Source organism: Erinaceus europaeus, chromosome 11, assembly GCF_950295315.1.
Source record: "Erinaceus europaeus chromosome 11, mEriEur2.1, whole genome shotgun sequence".
NCBI lineage: Eukaryota > Metazoa > Chordata > Mammalia > Eulipotyphla > Erinaceidae > Erinaceus > Erinaceus europaeus.
In genome coordinates this window covers 119517864-119537387 of record NC_080172.1, presented here as the reverse complement: position 1 = coordinate 119537387, position 19524 = coordinate 119517864, and the positions used below count along the sequence as shown (strand labels likewise).

Sequence of the window (19524 nt, the reverse complement as noted above, 5' to 3'; positions counted from 1 at the left end):
TGAAGAATTTGATAAGACCTTGGAATCGACCATGCATATCTCTGCAGGACCATGAACCTCTTCCACATTTTATATGTTCCTTAAAATTTCCCTGACCGTTTTGCAGCTTCCTCATCTAGGTCTTGTCAAGATGTTAGACTTTTTCACTGTTCCTTGTCTTTGCTCCTTGATGATCTCTCTGGATTCTGGGGCTCATTTCCCTCTGCCACCTCTCCCAGCTCATCTCCCATGTGCACTCCCCTAGCCCTGCCCCTCAGCCCCTATCCCCACACCACTCTCCTCTCCTACACTTGCCACCTCTCCCAGCTCATCTAGGGGACTAGCCCTGCCCCTCAGCCCTCAGTCCCCACACCACTATCCTCTCCTACACTTGCCGCCTCTCCCAGCTCATCTAGGGGACTAGCCCTGCCCCTCAGCCTCAATCCCCACACCACTCTCCTCTCCTACACCTGCCGCCTCTGCCAGCTCATCTAGGGGACTAGCCCTGCCCCTCAGACATCAGTCCCCACACCACTCTCCTCTCCTACACCTGCCGCCTCTCCCAGCTCATCTAGGGGACTAGCCCTGCCCCTCAGCCCCAATCCCCACACCACTCTCCTCTCCTACACCTGCCGCCTCTCCCAGCTCATCTAGGGGACTAGCCCTGCCCCTCAGCCCCAATCCCCACACCACTCTCCTCTCCTACACCTGCCGCCTCTGCCAGCTCATCTAGGGGACTAGCCCTGCCCCTCAGCCCTCAATCCCCACACCACTCTCCTCTCCTACACCTGCAGCCTCTCCCAGCTCATCTAGGGGACTAGCCCTGCCCCTCAGCCCCAATCCCCACACCACTCTCCTCTCCTACACCTGTTGCTAACACCAGCTTTCTGCAGAGAGGACAGCCATGAACAGACTCTGGCAGGGCTGGATGCACACTTCTGTGAGACCCCTGCTAAGCCTTCCCTCTAGGCTCTTTATTGCCGAGGAGGAGAAAGACAAGGAGATTTGCTGGAAAATGCCTTAACTCCTTCTGTCCCATCTCTCTTGACATATACACTTTTGTCTCTCCTAGATTATGACATTCATGAACAGAACCCAGTATCATTATGGGACATTCTTGGCTTCCTTTATAGTACCTGCCAAGATCTTTAGAAAGAATCTTTAGAATCTGGGGAATCTTTAGAATGTGGGGAAAGAATCTTTAGAAAGAATGGCTATCATTACCTTTATTCCATACATAGGAAACTGAGGTCCATAAGAGGAAGCAGTGATTGCATTTCAAGACATGGTTTTGAATTTGACCTCTTTTAACTCTGACTTCTGTGATCTTCAGTTTAAGATGTTAGCACCAAAGAAGCAATTACAGAAGCCAGAACTCCCACTTTCCTCACCCCAAAAAGAACTTTGGTCCATACTCCCAGAGGGGGAGAAATATTAGGGGAAGATGACTAGAGGACTCTGAACTCCAAGTCTATCAAAACCCAGAGAGAGATGAAGGGAAAGAGGAAAGACATACACAAGTAGTAATAATAGTTTGATTATTACCTAATAGTAATAGTTGATTATTATCTAATGATGTGCTATTATTAGGTAGTAATAATAGTAGTAATATGACTTAGAAAGGAAGAGAAGGCAGGATTACAGGGGGGGAAAAGACAGAACAAATAGGTGGGTGGGTGGATAGATTAGATTAGATTAAATAGATGGTCAAAGAAATAATAGTTGACCCATATCTGTGTCCTTGGGAGAGCCATTGCAGTTCCAGTGGAGGGAATGAGGACACAGAAGAACTCTGGAGGTGGGAACAGTGTGGAATTGTACCCCTGCTATCTTGTGATTTTGTAAATTAATATTAAATCACTAATAAAAATGAATAAAAAGCTGTTGGTACATTAGACAGACATCCTGTTTTACTCCATGATCTTGTAAACTAGTGACAGAAATAGATCATAAATATCATTAGAATTGTTATTTAAATGTTGTTGGGTCTGTAGGTCTCATAAGAGATCATATACTATGACCTATCCAGCAAAGACTTGTCTGTTAAAATATTAGTCAGACATGCTAAGTGCTTGTGCTTTAATGATGCATTTTTAAGTTTCTCTAGTTTTCAGGACAATCTATAATTGTTAACCTACTCCCTGAATGTAGAAACCACCTGCCCAGCCATAGCTCAGCCTTCTAAAGGCCTCTGACATGGTCCCACCATTCAGAAGCAGAAGCTCATTTATAAATTTGAAAGGACTACTTTGCACAACAGATGCAGCAAAAAAAAAAAAAAAGAGTATTAACAGGGAAAAATAAAAATATAGATTTTATATATAATAATTCTTTCAATTCCTAAAATGTGAGATGTATTGGAAAATGACAGTATGATTTTTATTGTTGTTGTTGCATGGAAGGGAAGTAGAGAAGTGTGCAAAACTTACAAGGTGGGAAGACAAAGGCAGGACACACTGAGGGTCAGTGTTAGAGAATTCAGATAGCCAGCAGGTCCATGACAAGTGATCAGAGTCACAAGTCATTGGAGAAATGGAAATAAAGACACAGAGACATGCTACTTTACATATGTGAGAAATGCCCTGCCTTACAAAGAGCAGAAACAACAAGTACTGGGGAGAATTTGGAGAAAAAGAAACATACCTCTTTTTTTTTTTTTAAGAGGAGCACTCCAGTATTGCTGGCGGGTATGTAAATAGGCTCTATTTCCATAGGCTCTGTCCCTATGGAAAGCAGTCTGGAGTTTCTTCAGAACTCTAGAACTGGATCTACCCTATGATCTGGTAGTTCCTTTCCAAGGGATCTATCTAGAGAACACAAAAACACCTGTCCAAAGACATCTCTGTATACCTTTGCTCATAGCAGCACAGTTAGTTGCTGTTGTTGTTAAAAATATTTTATCTTACTTATTTTTGGATAAAGATGGAGTGAAATTGGGGGGGGGGGAAGAGGGAGAGAGAGTTGCAGTGCTGCTCCAGAAATTTAGAAGCTTCCCACCCTTAGGTGGGGACTAGGGGCTTGAACTTGGGTCCATGCGCACAGTAACATGTGCTCTACTGGGTGCACCACCACCCGTTCCTGTTTTGTCTGTTTGTTTGTTTCTTTTTAAACCAGAGCCCTGCTCAGCTCTGGCCTATGGTGGTGCAGGAGATTGAACCTGGGACCTTGGCGCCTCAGCATGTGAGTCTTGCAGAACTATTATCATAGTAACACAGTTTGTAATAGCCCAAACCTGGAAGCAAGCCGGATGTCTAACATAGATGAGTGGTTAAGAATGTTGTGGCATGTAAACATGACAGAATACTATTCAGCTTAAAAGCAAGGGACTCAGAGGAATCACATTCAGTGAGATGAGGCAGAAGGAACAGGATAGACATTGGATGATTTCACCAGTAGGTAGAACGTAAGAATCAGGCAAGGGAGGGAAAACAGGGTGAAGCTGGGACTGCATGAGTGCATGGCAGCGAAGCTAAAGGCCTCTGGGCCAGCAGCAGGCTGTGAAGTGGAGGCTGTTGGCCGCCCAGTACAGAAACTTGGGTTGGTGATGGAACTGGTATGCAGACACCTATCACAGGGAGATTAGAAACTGGGCCCGTGTGCCAACAACTGTCTTGTGAACCGTTTTCTCTATTTAAATGACTTGAAAAAGAATATACGAACTCAGCAGCAAACATTTTGAAAGGGTAAATAAAGTATGATTCTGAAAGTGAAGAGCGAAGAGTCCTTAATGAAATAGTAAGAACAGTATGAGGACCCAGCACATCATCAGACACAGACTGTGCCTTCCATCTGCAGGCAGTCAGTTGGGACTGAGGAACCATTGTGCATTGGTGTGAAAGCACCTGCTGCCGAGCCGAGCGGCACCTGAGGAATGTTGAGCATTGGCTGAGGACTTGCTGTGCAGAGAGAGACTTGGTCCTGCTGGTGCACATTTCATGTGTATTCACTGAAGCCATACACCTTCCTGACTGCATCATTGTAATGACCACTTTACACGTAGGAAATCGAGGCTCAGTGTGTGGAGCCTGTGTCACTGTAATGACCACTTTACACGTAAGGCGATCAAGGCTCAGTGTGTCGAGCCTGTGTCCTTGTAATGACCACTTTACACGTAGGAAATCAGGCTCAGTGTGTGGAGCCTGTGTCCTTGTAATGACCACTTTACACGTAGGAAATCGAGGCTCAGTGTGTGGAGCCTGTGTCACTGTAATGACCATTTTACACATAGGAAATCCAGTGTGTGGAGCCTGTGTCACTGTAATGACCACTTTACACGTAGGAAATCAGGCTCAGTGTGTGGAGCCTGTGTCACTGTAATGACCACTTTAAACGTAGGAAATCCAGTGTGTGGAGCCTGTGTCCTTGTAATGACCACTTTACACGTAAGGAGATCGAGGCTCAGTGTGTCAAGCCTGCGTCATTGTAATGACCACTTTATACGTAGGAAATCAGGCTCAGTGTGTGGAGCCTGTGTTTCACGCTTGGCTGTGTGCCAAGGGCACATTGCAGCCTTCAGGGTAACCCTGCATCAGACTAGTGGAGCTACATTCCTCAGCTCACTCAGGGCACAGAGTAAGATTCTGAGCCACACATGTCTTACTCACATATGTTTCTAGCCTCTGTGTCTACATATATATACTGCACCCAAAGTGCACCAACCCACAGAACGTTGGTGGTGAGTATGTCCTGGAGCTATACCCTGAAGAGGCCAGGAAGGTGACAGGGGTGTTTGGCTCTGATGAAAAGCAACTCAGCCGAACAGAATAACGGCTCAGGAAAGGTGCGGCCACACTGGGAGCAGCTCTGCTTGGATATTAGAAGCCGGTGTTCATGGTGCTTACACAGCTTAGACTCTGCTGGGAAATACGGGTCCTAGAGATAGGCATAGTGAACCACAACTACTTAGAAAATACTCTGTTACAGTGCAGAAGAATCAGCTGGGCACTGTAACAGGCAACCAAGCTAGGCCCAGAAACTTGAGAGTTATAACAGTCACAGAAATGGGGGGCCGGAGAGTGGCACAACGGATTAAGTGCACATAATATGAAGCCCAAGGACCCGCACAAGAATCCTGGTTTGAGCCCCTTGCTCCCCACCTGCAGGGAGTCATTTCACAAGTGATGAAGCAGGCCTGCAGGTGTCTATCTTTCTCTCTCCCTCTCTCTTCCCCTCCCCTCTCAGCTTCTCTCTGTCCCACCAAAAAAAAATTGGAAAAAAAAAAGGCCACAGGAGCAGTGGATTCATAATACAGGCACCAAGCCCCAGTGATAACCCTGGAGGCAAAAAAAAGAGAGAGAGAAAATCACAGAAGTAGAGGTTGGAGTATCCGTGTCTACTTGCCAACATACCTATGATCCAAGAGAGAAATCTGTTGGATTGTTGGAAAGGCCATGACATGTGTTCTGTGTGCAGAGATGCACCATGACCTCCACCAAACCAACCCAAGTTGACGCAGAACCTGAATAGTGGACCTTGAATGATGTTAGGCAACAGCGTGGAGTTTCATCCTCTGATCAGTGTCTGCCAGGAAAGCCCAAGCACCAACTGTGTACCTGGTGTTGCTAGCAAGTTGTTATCACTGTGGGGCAGTGAGTCTCTAGCCGCTAGAGACAGTTAGCTAACCTTGCTAATCATATAGAAAACTTTATTGTACATGCAAATGTTGATGAGTACTGTTAATTTTTAGTGATCACTTCATGTGTAAAAGAAGTATGCATCTAACTAAATAAATACATAAATTTAAGAAAATAAGCAAATGTAGAATAGAAACTTAGGAGGTCATTTTATGGCAAGAAGATTCAGGCCATGAGAAAATCAGGGAGACGTTCCAGGTTAGGAACTGCAGTAACAGTAGAAGTACCATGATACTAGTTGGTCTAACATGCGTTCCTGTCTGAAGATAACCACTCCCAATTTAATACTGAATGTCGTGTGCTTGCATATAATATCTACCCCTTTCTAAATGTCATGGTGATGGACTTTCAGTGAATTAAATTCCACTAGAATAAAGAGCATGGGGGGGGGGATAATATGTGGTGATTATTCAAAATGTCTGTCATGCCTGAGGCACCAAAGGTTCCAAGTTCAGTCCCTGGCACTACTGTAAACTGGACCTTAGAGGTAAGGGGGTCGGGGGCTGTAGGCAATAGCAGTAATCTGGAAGTTAGAAATTAGAAGGATGAGTGATATACTTATTTAGCAGACTGTGAATATGTGTCACATGGAACTGGAAAAGAAAGTTTAATTGATTAGAAGTCTACATAAGGGCCTGGAGAGGCGGTTCAGTGTTGGGACTTGTGTGTGTGAGCCCCTGAGTCTGATCTCCAATATCCCATGAAAAGATGGAAAAGCCAGGATGTTTGCCATAGCTACAAAGACGGCTTCCGTAGCTGTTGTGATGCCTCTGTGCCAATCCCTATGATTTCCTCAACTTGACTGCATTTGTACTCTGCCCCCAAAAAGGAATGATTTAGGTGTCTAAATTGAAGACACACAGAATGAATTTTTCTTATCTTTCTGTAAGCATGAATATTTTTAGATCAAAATTTTGGTTGAGTGAAGTATTAAAGTAGTGAAGGCAAAAGAAAACAGTGATAAGAAAATAAAAGCCTAGACTAGCTTTACACAAGAGTTTGCCCTTCTCGCGTGCATCTTCCCGCAAGAGCTACTCCGTTCAGAAGTTGAATCAAAGTGAAGGTCACAAGAAGGAGTCACCCTGTAACCCTGCTCCTAGCCGCACCTCCCCTTTAGGGGTGTGTCCACAAGCCCTGTGCCGCCACAATTTCCCAAAGCGTTGCTTTTTCCCCTTGATCATCACTGAGGTGTCGCTGCTTCAGGATGACGTTTTCAGATGGACAGATAGCCAAAAAGATGTGTGGAGAATGAGAGACCACAGCACCAGAGCTCCTTCCAATGTGGTGGGGCTGTGCTTGCCTGGTAGAGCAATGCCCTATCCAAGTGAGCCCTTCTGTGAGACGTCTCCAGGGTCTCTCAGTTCTCAGAGCTAGCCGTATTAACTCTCCCATGAATGGACCTCTCCAGGGTCTCTCAGTTCTCAGAGCTAGCCGTATTAACTCTCCCATGAAGAAAGGCCTTTCTTAAGATTTTGCAAATATTGGGCGGACGTAGATAGCATAATGGTTATGCAAACAGACTCTCATGCCTGAGGCTCCAAAGTCCCAGGTTCAGTCCCCTGCACCACCATAAGCCAGAGCTGTGCAGGGCTCTGGTGTTTCTCTCTGTGTCTTTCTCTCTCTGCATCTCTCTCAAAAATAGAAAATAAATAACTTGCAAATATTAACTCATGCCTGCAGAATTATCATAGTTGCCTTTGGCATGTAATCGTGAATTTCTGTTTCAATTACCTTGTAATTCTTCGGTTTAAATTCAAGGTAATTACCTTGAATTGCTATTTCCATAATTTAAAATGCCCTAAAGTAATCATTGTGTACAAGAATTATTATTTTTTTTTGCCTCCTGAGTTCCCTGGGGCTACATGCCCGTGTGATTCCACTGCTTTTTTTTTCTTTTTTCCAGATAGAGGGGGAGAAGAGAAACACCACAGCACTGCTCATGAAGTTTCTTTTTTACATGGTTTTCCCATGTGGTGGCCACGTCCTCACACATGGCAAAGGGTACAGTCTGCTGGGCCCCTAGAAAAAGACTTGTATTATATTGTTATCGTTATTTCTTAGATAGAGACAGCCAGAAGTTGAGAGGAAAGGGGGAGATAGAGGGGAGAGAGACAGACATCTGCAGCCCCGCTTCACCACTTTCAAAGCTTTTCCCCTGCAGGTGGAACCAGGGGTGGAGGAGCTCAAACACGCATCCGTGCACATTGTATCATGTGCTCTCCGCCAGCTGAGCCACCGACTGGCCCTGAAAGAGACTTTTATTAATGGGAGAGAGAAAACTAGTGTATAATCCTGGCATCTGCAGTGCCAGGGACAGGACTCAGGACCTTACACATGAAGTCCTGTGTTCCCCTGCTGAACTGCCTCCTAGGGCTCAAGAATAAAACTTTTTTTTTTTACTTAGGTTCTTTCGAGTGATCCTTAATAATTGTTAACAGTTTTAGGTGAGAGGTATAGTTCAGGGACAGAGCATTTGGCTGCAGATCAAAAATTGTTAGCATTTTAATCTTACAACACTTACTATTTTAACATTATCACTAATTGTCTATATCAGCATGTATTTTAGTGAATTGTATCATATATATATATACATTTTAAATCTTGTTTACAGAGCTTTTACTGACTTTGACATGAGTAAAACATTTTAAACTTATATAACCACACGGGTGATACTCTCCAGGTTTTAGAGTAAGCTTCTATTTGCTATTTGAACAGGAGGCCATGCAGTGTGTGGAGGAGCTGAATGCCCAAGGCCTGCTCTATGTGTTTGTGAGAATGGGAGTGGAGTCCACCCTGGAAAGGAGCCAGATCACCAGGGATCACATGGGCCAGTTACTGTGTCAGCTGGTGCAGTCAGAAACACTCAGCAAACAGGACTTTTTCCGAGGGTCAGTATCCTCCTCAAGAATGGTATTTAGTTACCAGGTTCTTGGACCGTAGTTAATTTTAGAAGCCTAAGTATATTTAAACATTTAGCTTTCTCTATGTTCACTAAACTGTGTTGGTTTGCTATATGTTGATAAATGTTTTGGTTGACATGATGGTATTTTGTAGATACTTCTGGGTTTTCAGTATCTTACTGCTAGGCCTGTGCCGTGCTGTAAGTAAGGAAACAGAAGCCCCTTACCTGCAGGGAACCTGGGGCCCTCACCAGCCCATGGATAAGTAAGCCCCTGCATGTGCTTTGAAAGAGCAGCTCTTTTCTTTATGGGAAAAAAACAACTATATTATTCAGAACTTGGTCAAACATGCACAACTTGTAGGTACTTGCTAACAGTGGGTTCCCTGTTTGCTTACATAAAGTCTAGTTAAAATAGTCTTTCCGTAGTGATCCTCTCAAGAAGACTCTGGAATACACGATTCCTTTTTTTAGTTTTTTATTTATTGGATAAAAACAGAGAAGTTGAGAGGGAAGACGGGGGAGAGAGCCCTACAGCACTGCTTCATTATTTATTTGGCTTTGCCCTGCAGGTGGGAACTGCAGGACTGAGCCGGGTCCTTGGGCACCGCTGCCTGGCCCCTGCAGTAGAAGACCTTTCGCCTTTCTGAAATGTGTTTCTTTTACTTGTAGGTAGATTCTATTGTGAACAGTTGTAAAAACTAAGTTCCACTTTGATATCTGGATGACTTCTTTATTTCTTCCTTGTCCATCCATATTTATTAAGACAGCATAAAGCAGACAGTAGAAGGTTCTGCCTCTGAGGTCAGGAATGCCTTTTGTTAGACGAAACATGGGCCAGGATGTGGTTAATGGTCGACTCCATGCTTTGCATGTATATGGTTCTTGGCTTAGCCTCCTTCATGAGTGGTGGAGAGACAGACACACATTTATTTAATTGGCAGCCCAGTAGTTGTACTGTAGTTGAGAGGAGAGGCTGGCCTGCCTGGAGTCCTGCTTGTAAATCATACCACAGTGCAGCCACGTAACTGTGGTGGCCGTTAGGTACAGACAAACAAGGCTGTCGTGTCTCTGTTAACACTTACCCAGTCAGCAGAAATTACGCATGGTGAAGGAAATTCTTGTTCTAAGATTATCTTATTGGTTACATATGAGAGTTTCACATGAGAAAAGAGAAGAATGCGGAGCAGAGTCTGACACATCTAGTACGAGAAATTCCAGAAATCCTTACAGGCTGTGTGTCTACACACCACAGTAAAGTGACTACTACAGTACTTTCTTTGGTTCTCAGTTAAAACAAAGTTGTATCTGAATTTTTTAATCTTTTTATTGATTTATTATTGGGTAGAGACAGAGAGACATTGAGAGGGGAGTGAGAGGGAGGGAGACACCTGCAGCCCTGCTTCACCACTTGTGAAGCTCTCCCCCTGCAGGTGGGGACTGGGGGGCGGGGTTTGAACCCGGGTCCTTGTGCACTGTCACATGTGTGCTCAGTCAGGTACACCACTGCCTGGCCCTCAAAGTTTTATCTGAATTATACTGTTGTTATTAAGTATGTGTTAGCACTGTGTCTGGAAAGTCATGATTTTGTGATAATTACTTCGACAGACAGGAAGTTAGCACATACTCCTGGGTAATTGGCACTGGTAGATTTGCCCCAGCCAGGGTTCTCCAAACCTCCAGTTCCTAAAGATCAAAAGCATCACAATGTCTGCTGAGTAAAGCATGTCGAGGAACCCTGATACACCTAGTATTTTTCTTTTAGAATCGTACAAAAGGGGCCAGGCACTGGGTTCAGTGCACCACCACACACAGGCCTCTGGTCTGAGCAGTCTCCCCCACTGCTCCCCACCTGCAAGCAGGAGGCTTCACGAGTGGTGAAGCAGGGCTGCAGATGTCTCTCCGTCTCTCTCCCTCTCTGTCTCCCCCTCTACTCTCAGTTTCTGTCTGTCCTGTCAAATAAAATAGGAAAGAAAAAAAAAAAAAAAGACTGCTAGCGACAGTGGATTCATAGTGCCAGTACTGAGCCCCAGTGATAACCCTGTTGGCAATTAAAGAAAGAAAGAGCAAACCAAGGCAGGAATGTGGGTATCTTTAAAATATCTTTGGGGTTAACATGTCAGTAAATAGACTGCTGAAAACTGATATGAGGAGATGGGCTTTTGTGCCACTAACCCGTCTTCTATGAGCTGTTGACAGCGTAAGGTGGTTCCCAGGAGTCCTGGTGTCCAGCCAGGCTGTGCTGTGCTCTGCTGTGCTGTGCTAGTAGCATTTGAATTTAGGTGTGCGCGTAATGAGAAAACAGTTGAGTTGTTGTATAGCAAGTAGATGTCACATCAGAATGTTGGCTTTAAGAATTCATGAAGCTGGAGCCAGGTGGTGGCATGCCCAGTAGAGCACTCATTAGCGTGCAGGGATGCCCATCAGCAAGCCCCAGGTCCCCACCAACAGGGGGCAGTTTCACAAGCAATGAAGCAATGCTACAGGTATCTGTCTGTCTGTCTGTCTGTCTTGTCTACCCATATTTCTGTTTCTCTGTCTTTCTAGCTATCTGTCTCTCTACCTGTCTGTCTACCTACCTACCTCCCTGTCTGTCTGTCTGTCTAGCTAGCTACCTACTTACCTACTTATCTGTCTGTCTGTCTCCCCCTTCTCAGTTTCTCTCTGTCTCTATAAATAGGGGAGGAGAGGGGGAGGAGAGAGGGAAGTGGCTACTAGGAGCAGTGGATTTGCTATGCAGGCTCTGAGCCCCAATGATATCCTTGATGGCAATTAAAATAAAAAATAAAAGACTTCATGAAGCTCAGAGTTGAATAATGTGACTAAGCTGAAGATTCTCGAAATAGCACATTCAGAAAAGTGGCTTGTAGTGGTCCTTTTTTTAAGGGGAAAAAAAAATCGAAGATATGTCGGCCTCTGAAACAGACATAGAGTGACGTGTTGTGGAAACTACGGGTACTCTTTGCCGAGAGCTAAAAGGATCTGAAGGCAAATGCCACCAGCCTTGGGACTTTTCCCTTCCTTCATTTACGGCTGTGTGCTTCCTTGTGCATGAACTCTGCTGTGTCAGTCTGGCCTGCTCTGTATGAGAGAGAGGTACACCAGAGCCTGCTCCACCATCCGTGAAGTTCTGCCTACCTCTACCCCTGGTGCTCTCACAGTGGTGTAGGAGATTAAAACCAGAAGCTCACATAGAAAGATGGGCTCTGCCCATTGAGTCACCTTTCTTGCCCTGTTTTTATACTTTTTAATAAGTTACACATATTAGGACTTAGCAGAGATCTGTATATTCTGTCTTTACAGGCGAATAGCTGTGGGTTTCTGCCTTAAGAAGACTGCTTGTATTTGTACTTGACTTGCCTGCATTTTGAGTTTCCTATTTTAATTCTATTTATATTAACTTCACATTGAAAAGTATTTTGTAGCATGATGACCTGGGTCCATAAGCTTTTGTCTAGTGCTACAAGAGCTTGTGAATGTCATGGTGATGTTGTCATTAACACTCAGGCTCTTACCGCTTTTCCCCATTGTAAGCTCCTCAAGAACAAGGGTTATTTTTTCCTGTCTGCTCTTTATTTCATTTAAACTTTTATTCTGTGCTTCTGATAGGACTCAGAGGACATGCTAATTATCAAGTGTAGTGGACTGTATGTAGTGTTGTTACATTGACTTCACTTCCAAGCCTCTCAGGTGTCCCCTCCATACAGAGGTGATATCTGACCTTTGTATTAACATCCTGGTACTTGGCTTCATAGTCTCCAGAGTAATCTCCCTGCCTGCAGGTGCATATTATTCTCTGCCTTCCCACACAACACTTGTCCAGCAGCTGCTGTATGCTTAAAATCATCCCTAACAAAAAAAGCGCTTAGTAGACACCAGTTGACTGACTGATTCTTGGGTTTATTTTTTCTTCTCTTTTGAATTACCTTTGTGTCTGACTTTTTAATGGTTCTTTTTCTTTCAGTTTTGCAGAAACACTGGAATCAGCAGACGATATGGCTATTGATATTCCCCATATCTGGTTGTACCTTGCTGAACTGGTGGCCCCCATGTTAAAAGAAGGCGGCATCTCCATGAGAGAGCTTCTTATGTAAGTGGTGCATGCATATTTGGGTGTTTGTCCAGCTGAACTCATAGCAAACAGGCCACTTGCCTCTTGAGCCTAATGTTCTCTTGTTGCCTTTGGAGACTGGTGAATATAGCCTGCAAGTCTTTAATACTTCGGATTTCAGTCTGAAAGTGTTACATTTAGACTGGGGAGACAGCATAGTGGTTCTGGGAAATGCTACCTATGCTCTTGGGTTGTTGGAAAGTCATGAGGTATTTTTTCTGTGCAAAAATGTGTCTTGAGTTTTCCCACAAGCCAGTAGATACACACTGGAGAAGTGACGGGGATATAGTAGCCTTGTGCTTTGCGGAGATGAACAGTGATTACTGTTCTGGCTTTGGCAGCTTATAACTTGAAGGTAGTTGTTGCTGAAGCAGTGTTATGCCTCTGGTTGTTCATATATCCCCACATGATGTGTGGCTTGCCAAGCTGCAGTCTTTGCACTGGGAGCTCAGACATTTCTGAATTTGAATAGTAATAGGAAACAGTTGCTACATTGTGTCGAAAGACATTTCTCAAATGCTTCTTGCAAACACTCAACTACGAAAAAACTTCCTGTAGTTAAGGTATGCCTATCATTGAGTCCATTTTCTTTGACATTCCCAAAGGGATAACCTGACATGTTAGAGATTATTGGAATCCTAAATAAAAACTAAAACTATTTGGCTTTGTTATATTTTAATTTGATTCAGTAGATCGAATATAAATTATCCAATGGAAAACACACATTGTCAAATAGTGACTGAGACTGAAAATACTTCTCCCTCCCTGTTTCATTCATGTTCTAAAAACACTTAGTAACTGGCGTCACTAGGGCACTGCTCACAGCACACCATAATTAGCTTCTTATTCCCCAGTACCATGCTTTCTGCCTTTTCAGCTTGAAGTGGCATTTACATGAACATTATCGAGACTGGCCTTTTAAAATATTTATTGGGAGTCGGGCGCAGCGGGTTAAGCTCACATGGCACAAAGTGCACGGACCGGCATAAGGATCCCGGTTCGAGCACCCGGCTCTCCACTTGTAGGGGAGTTGCTTCACAGGCAGTGAAGCAGGTCTGCATGTGTCTGTCTTTCTCTCCCCCTCTCTGTCTTCCCTCCTCTCTCCATTTCTCTCTGTCCTATCCAACAATGACGACAACAATAACTACAACAATAAAACAAGGGCAATAAAAGGGAATAAATAAATATTAAAAATAATAATGTATTTATTTATTTATTTATTTTTGATAGAGACTGAGAGAAATTGAGAGGGAACAGAGAAGATAGAGAGTGGGGAGACATCTGCAGCCCTGTTTTAGCACCACTGAAATTTCCCTCCTGCATGTGACTGGGAGCTTGAACCCCAGTCCTTGCACACTGTAATATGTGCAGTCTACCTGGTGTACCACCACCCGCCCTGAGACTGGTCTTCTATCACTAAAACAGTTGAAGACCAAACCCAGAAACTCGGAGTGTCTTTCTAGCTTCTCCAAGAAGCGTAAGCTCTCTAAGCTACTGTCCTAGAACTGTGACCTTCCTTGTACTGTTTTGACTGCATAACTCCTGTCTGGGGTCACACACTGTCTGCTTATTCTGCAACAGTGAGCTTGTTCAGAAGTCCTTAATCACTGCTCCTATCTTTTACAGAGAATTTAGCAAACCTTTACTTCCTGTTGGAAGAGCTGGGGTCTTGCTTTCTGAAATATTGCACCTTCTATGCAAACAAATGGTGAGTGTTGAACTGAGTGCAAAGTCAACAGCATGTTAGGAAGGACAATGATTTTGATCTCCAGTTATTTGTGAATAGAAAGTATCACTGTGAACTGTTATTTCCTTTTATTATTAAAGAAGGGATAAGGTGTTATTTCCTTTTATTATTAAAGAAGGGATAAGGTCTCTGTTTCAACTTCATTTCTTCTAGAGATGTATCCTCTTTTAGCTTACTCTTAGGTTGCTAAGAAAAGTTGTGATGTACTTCTCGACGTTGTTCCTGGCAAAAACATGTTGTAACTTTCCTGACAACTCAGTAGTAACTTGGAAAAGAATATCTCATTTTCGCAAGATTTGGTATGAGGATAATGAATCTCAAGTTGTGTTTTTTTTTTTAATTTATTTATGCCTAGGAATTTTTTATCTTCTCCTGAAACAATATAGCTATTGGTAAATTTCAACTTTTAAGAAACTGCTTTCAGAGAAAGAAAGGATTCAGAAAACTATTGATTCTGTAATCTCTGAATCACAGACTAGATAGTCTGATTATAAGTGTTAGTGATTCTTCACAACTGAGAATTTCCATCTTAAAAATTAAGTTTATTGGGGGTCGGGCGGTGGCACAGTGGATTAAGCGCATGTGGCGCAAAGCGCAAGGACCGGCTTAAGGATCCCGGTTCGAGCCCCCAGCTCCCCACCTGCAGGGGAGTCGCTTCACAGGCGGTGAAGCAGATCTGCAGGTGTCTATCTTTCTCTCCCCCTCTCTGTCTTCCCCTCCTCTCTCCATTTCTCTCTGTCCTATCCAACAACGAACAACATCAACAATGGCAATAATAATAACCACAACGAGGCTACAACAACAAGGGCAACAAAAGGGGGAAAAAGTGGCCTCTAGGAGCGGTGGATTCATGGTGCAGGCACCGAGCCCAGCAATAAGCCTGGAGGGGGAAAAAAAATTAAGTTTATTCTAATTCAATTACTACTGCAAACTTCTATGTTAGAATTACTGTCTACAGGTATACACTTCCAAAGAATTGGAGACTTTTTAGAAGAAAACAGATAAGTTAAACCAACAGTTTCAAAATAGTATGTGAGTTGTATACTAGAAGTATAAAAGGTTTTCGAAGGGGACATGATATCAGAGGTGGTATACACGACCTGAAATGTCAAGACAAAACAGCATCATGGATGAAAATCCTGGAGATATTTCTAACTTACTCAACTCAGAGCCAGAATAGCGAGTTGGTAGATTTGATCTGAAGACACTGATTTCAAACACTTCAGCATCTCACTCTCCTCTGGTTCTGTAGTATTCCTTCTGTGCTGCGTTGTGTAATGGCTATTTGCTGGTAGGCTCTCTAATTCCAGTTGGCCAGTTACTGGTTCATGTTCTTTCCTTGTTGGCACTGATGTTTTCATTAAACTCCAGTTTGTAGATCTGAATTTCAGTCCCCAGCACTATTATAAGCTAGAGATGAGCAGAGCTCTGGCAAAATAGATAAATAATACAATTCAAACAAGTAATAAATTTTATTTGTAGAAACAGAAAGCAGACGCTCACTTCTCCTAACTAAAATTAAACGGGCAAACTCTGGAGTCACACAGCCAGGATTTAAATTATCTCAGCCCTCCAATGTTATCAGCTGTGCCTGATCCTGTGCAATGATTACTGTGTATTTTCAGATGGCAGGTGCATCCTGAAGTGCGACCTTTCCCTTTATCACTGTGACTTTGGTCAACTGAGCTTCTCTGTTTTTGAGCTCAACCTGCTTTCAGTTTGAGATGCTTTCAGTTTCTGGTTCGGGGACAGTAACTTCCTTAGTCACTCTCTGTCTTGGCAGCATACTGCAGAGCTTCATAAGAGAAGGCTTTCCACTTTCAAGGGAGGCGAAGGGATATGGAACTCTGGTAGTGGGAATTGTGTCGAATTGTGCCCTTATTATTATACGGTCTTGTCGATATTTTTTATTTTATAAGTAAATTTAAAAACAGAGAGAGAGGGCTTCCCAGTGGAGCTGGCTCAGGGGCAGTAGTTGCCTTAGTCAGTCTCCCAGTCAGCAGCAAACTGCTCATCTCCACTCAGCTCCATAAGAGAGGGCTTCCCAGTGGAGCTGGCTGGGGCTTTCACAGCAGGTGCCTGTAGTGCTAGCTAGAAAAATAGACTATTGGAGTTATCAGATCCATGCATTGTATTATTTTAGGTGATTATACTCACAAGTTCCAAATACCAATAGGTAGTTAGAAAGTTAAAAATAAATTATTGTCGCAAGGACCAGCATAAGGATCCTGGTTCGAGCCCCCAGATCCTCACCTGCAGGGGGTCGCTTCACAAGCGGTGAAGCAGGTCAGCAGGTGTCTATCTTTCCCTCCCCCTCTCTGTCTTCCCTTCCTCTCTCTATTTCTCTCTGTCTTAGCCAGCAACAATGGCAACAGTGACTACAATAGCAATAATAACAACAACAAGATTAACAAGGTCAACAAAAATGGGGGAATGGCCTCCAGGAGCCATTCTTAGTGCAGGCACCAAGCCCCAATAATAACCCTGGAGGCAAATTAATTAATTAATTAATATAAATTATTGTCAACCCCCACTCCCCAAGTGGTAAAGCAGATGTGTCTGTCTTTCTCTTTCTCAATTTCTCTCTGTTCTATCAAATAAAATACAAAGGGGGAAAATGATAATAAAAGAGGAAAATGACCATAGCAGTGGATTCATGGTGCAGGCACTATGCCCCAGTGGTAACGCTAGTGGAAATAAATAAATACATATCATTGAACTATAATTACTGGGGAAATACAACTTTGAACTTTAAAGAACTGTACTTCAGGGGTACAGGGAGCCTAGGAAATTGATCACTTAAGAGAGCTTACCTTTGGCATGTGTGGAAACCCGAGCTTGAGCCTCCAACACCTAGCGGAAGTGTGGTTGCTTCTCTCTGTCTCTCACACACTCATCTGGGAAAAGGAGAGTTTAAAAAAAACAAACCTGATAGAAGTGATAAAATCATGTAGGCACAAGACTCCCGGAGAGACAGAGAGAAGGAAGGTAGCCAGCAAGCTAGACTCCAGCCACTCACCGTTGCATTCTAGACACATTCAGAATTGCTAGTTTGACAGAAGGACGAATACGGGATGGTCTCACTCTCAGGCAGAAGTTGAAAAACAAGATCAGAAGAGAAAACACAAGTAGAACCTGAACTGGAGTTGGCGTATCGCACCCAAGTCAAAGACTCTGGGGTGGAGGGTGGGGGAGGAGAATACAGGTCCCAGAAGGGTGACAGGTTGTATTGCTATGTGGAAAACTGAGAAATGTTATGCACGTACAAACTATTGTATTTATTGTCAAATGTAAAACATTAATTTCCCAATAAAGAAATTTAAAAAAAAAGAATTACTAGTTTGAAAGCCAGGAGGCCGGAAAAATTAATTTGACACTAGCAATGAAATGTGTTGATTTTTCACTCTAGTTTATGTTTGTGAATCCAGGACCTGGGGAGCAGGTCTACCCACTGACCTGCCTCCCTGAGATCTTGATTTCCCTTCTTTTGCCACCAAGGTTATCATTGAGGTTTGCAGCCTGCAGACTTACAGCATGCCAGGTGGCCTTGTTTCTCTATCGTTTTTGTTTGTTTGTTTCGTTTTGTTTTGTTTTTGATAGAAGATAAGAGACAGAAATACAGAGAGTGGGAGAGGAGGAGAGATGCTCACAGCTCTGCCCTACCACTTCTGAAGTTTCCTGTCTGCAGGCAGGAACAGGCTTGCCCCCAGGTGCTAAGCCTTGAAGTAAGTTTGTTTTTCTCATCTTCCAAAATAGAAATAAATGCTTAAATTTACCTTTTTTTTTTTTTTTTAGAGCCATAAGAAGGTGGGGTCTTTATGGCGGGAAGCTGACCTCAGCTGGAAGGACTTTTTACCTGAAGGAGAAGATGTACATAATTTTCTTTTGGAACATGTGAGTGTGAACAAGAATTGTGACTTTTTTTCAGTAGCTGACCTGTTACATAAATGAAGGTAATTAAATTAAAAACAAGTCATAAGTCATGATCATGACGCCACTTTAATTCTGTGCTTTCAAACCACTTCAGCTATGTGCTCCTTAGTTAATAGATAAAAACAAAGTACATCATAAAGACTTGGACTTAACTACAACCAAAGTTAATAAAATGGGTCATAATGCAAAGGCTATAACTCTTTAGTGTTCTCGGTCCAAAAGCAGGTAATAGCCAGAAATTGTTTCTGTGGAATAGTAGAGACAACTACCTTATAGGGTGCAGGTTTGTTGTATCAGACAAAGCAATGAAAGGAGACGCAATCTCTCCATCAAAACCTTTGCTTAGGTGGTCCGGGAGGTGGCGCAGCGTTAAAGCTTTGGACTCTCAAGCATGAAGTTCCGAGTTCGATCCCTAGCAGCACAAGTGCCAGTGTGATGCCTGAGTCCTCTTTCTCTCTCCTCCTATCTTTCTCATAAATAAATAAAATCTTTTAAAAACAATTAAAAAAAAAACCTTTTTCTTAGCTCCTTATTGACTTGGAAACGAGATACAGAAGTCCACAGGGCAGGAGATGAGCCCCTTTACCTGGTAGGGCTTGCACTTTACTACCCACCAAACCTCCATTCCACATGGAAACTTCATGGATGCCAGAACTGTTCCATTGTGTCTTCTGTTCTCTAAACAGGATAACCTCAAAAGAAAATCATACGATATTATAATAAAACTATTGGGGGGTGGAAAAAAGTGAAAGTACCAAGTGGAGAATACCTTGAAATTTAAAAACTCTCAATAAAATAGATACCATTGTTGTCAGAAACACTGGGATAGGAAGATACGCTGAAATTTAAAAATTATCAACCACAGATTTCATATCTGGCTAAATAGTATCTTTCTTTTTTTATAATTTTTTAATTTCTTTATTGGGGAATTAATACTTTATATTCAACAGTAGATACAATAGTTTGTACATGCATAACATTTCCCAGTTTTCCATATAACAATACAACCCCCACTAGGTCCTCTGTCATCCTTTTTGGACCTGAATTCTCCCCACCCACCCACCCCAGAGTCTTTTACTTTGGTGCAATACCCCATTTCCAGTTCAGGTTCTACTTTTTTTGCTCTTCTGATCTTGTTTTTCAACTTCTGCCTGAGAGTGAGATCATCCCATATTCATCCTTCTGTTTCTGACTTATCTCACTTAACATGAAATTTTCAAGG

The 19524-nt window shown here is 43.2% G+C and overlaps 1 protein-coding gene across 28 annotated transcripts in view; it reads left to right on the top strand.

Annotated features, from left to right (window-relative positions):
* EIF4G3 (eukaryotic translation initiation factor 4 gamma 3) overlaps positions 1-19524 on the top strand; it is a 261317-nt gene that overhangs the window by 228936 nt on the left and 12857 nt on the right. For 23 of the 28 annotated variants that reach the window (XM_060200852.1, XM_060200850.1, XM_060200846.1 and 20 more), the window contains 4 exons: positions 8328-8500; positions 12476-12601; positions 14249-14330; positions 18165-18263. In XM_060200852.1, the coding sequence (XP_060056835.1) occupies positions 8328-8500; positions 12476-12601; positions 14249-14330; positions 18165-18263 (480 nt within the window). Of the gene's footprint in view, positions 1-8327; positions 8501-12475; positions 12602-14248; positions 14331-18164; positions 18264-19524 lie in introns of those variants that run through there. The other 5 variants (XR_009552322.1, XM_060200851.1, XR_009552325.1 and 2 more) reach the window with 3 other exon arrangements.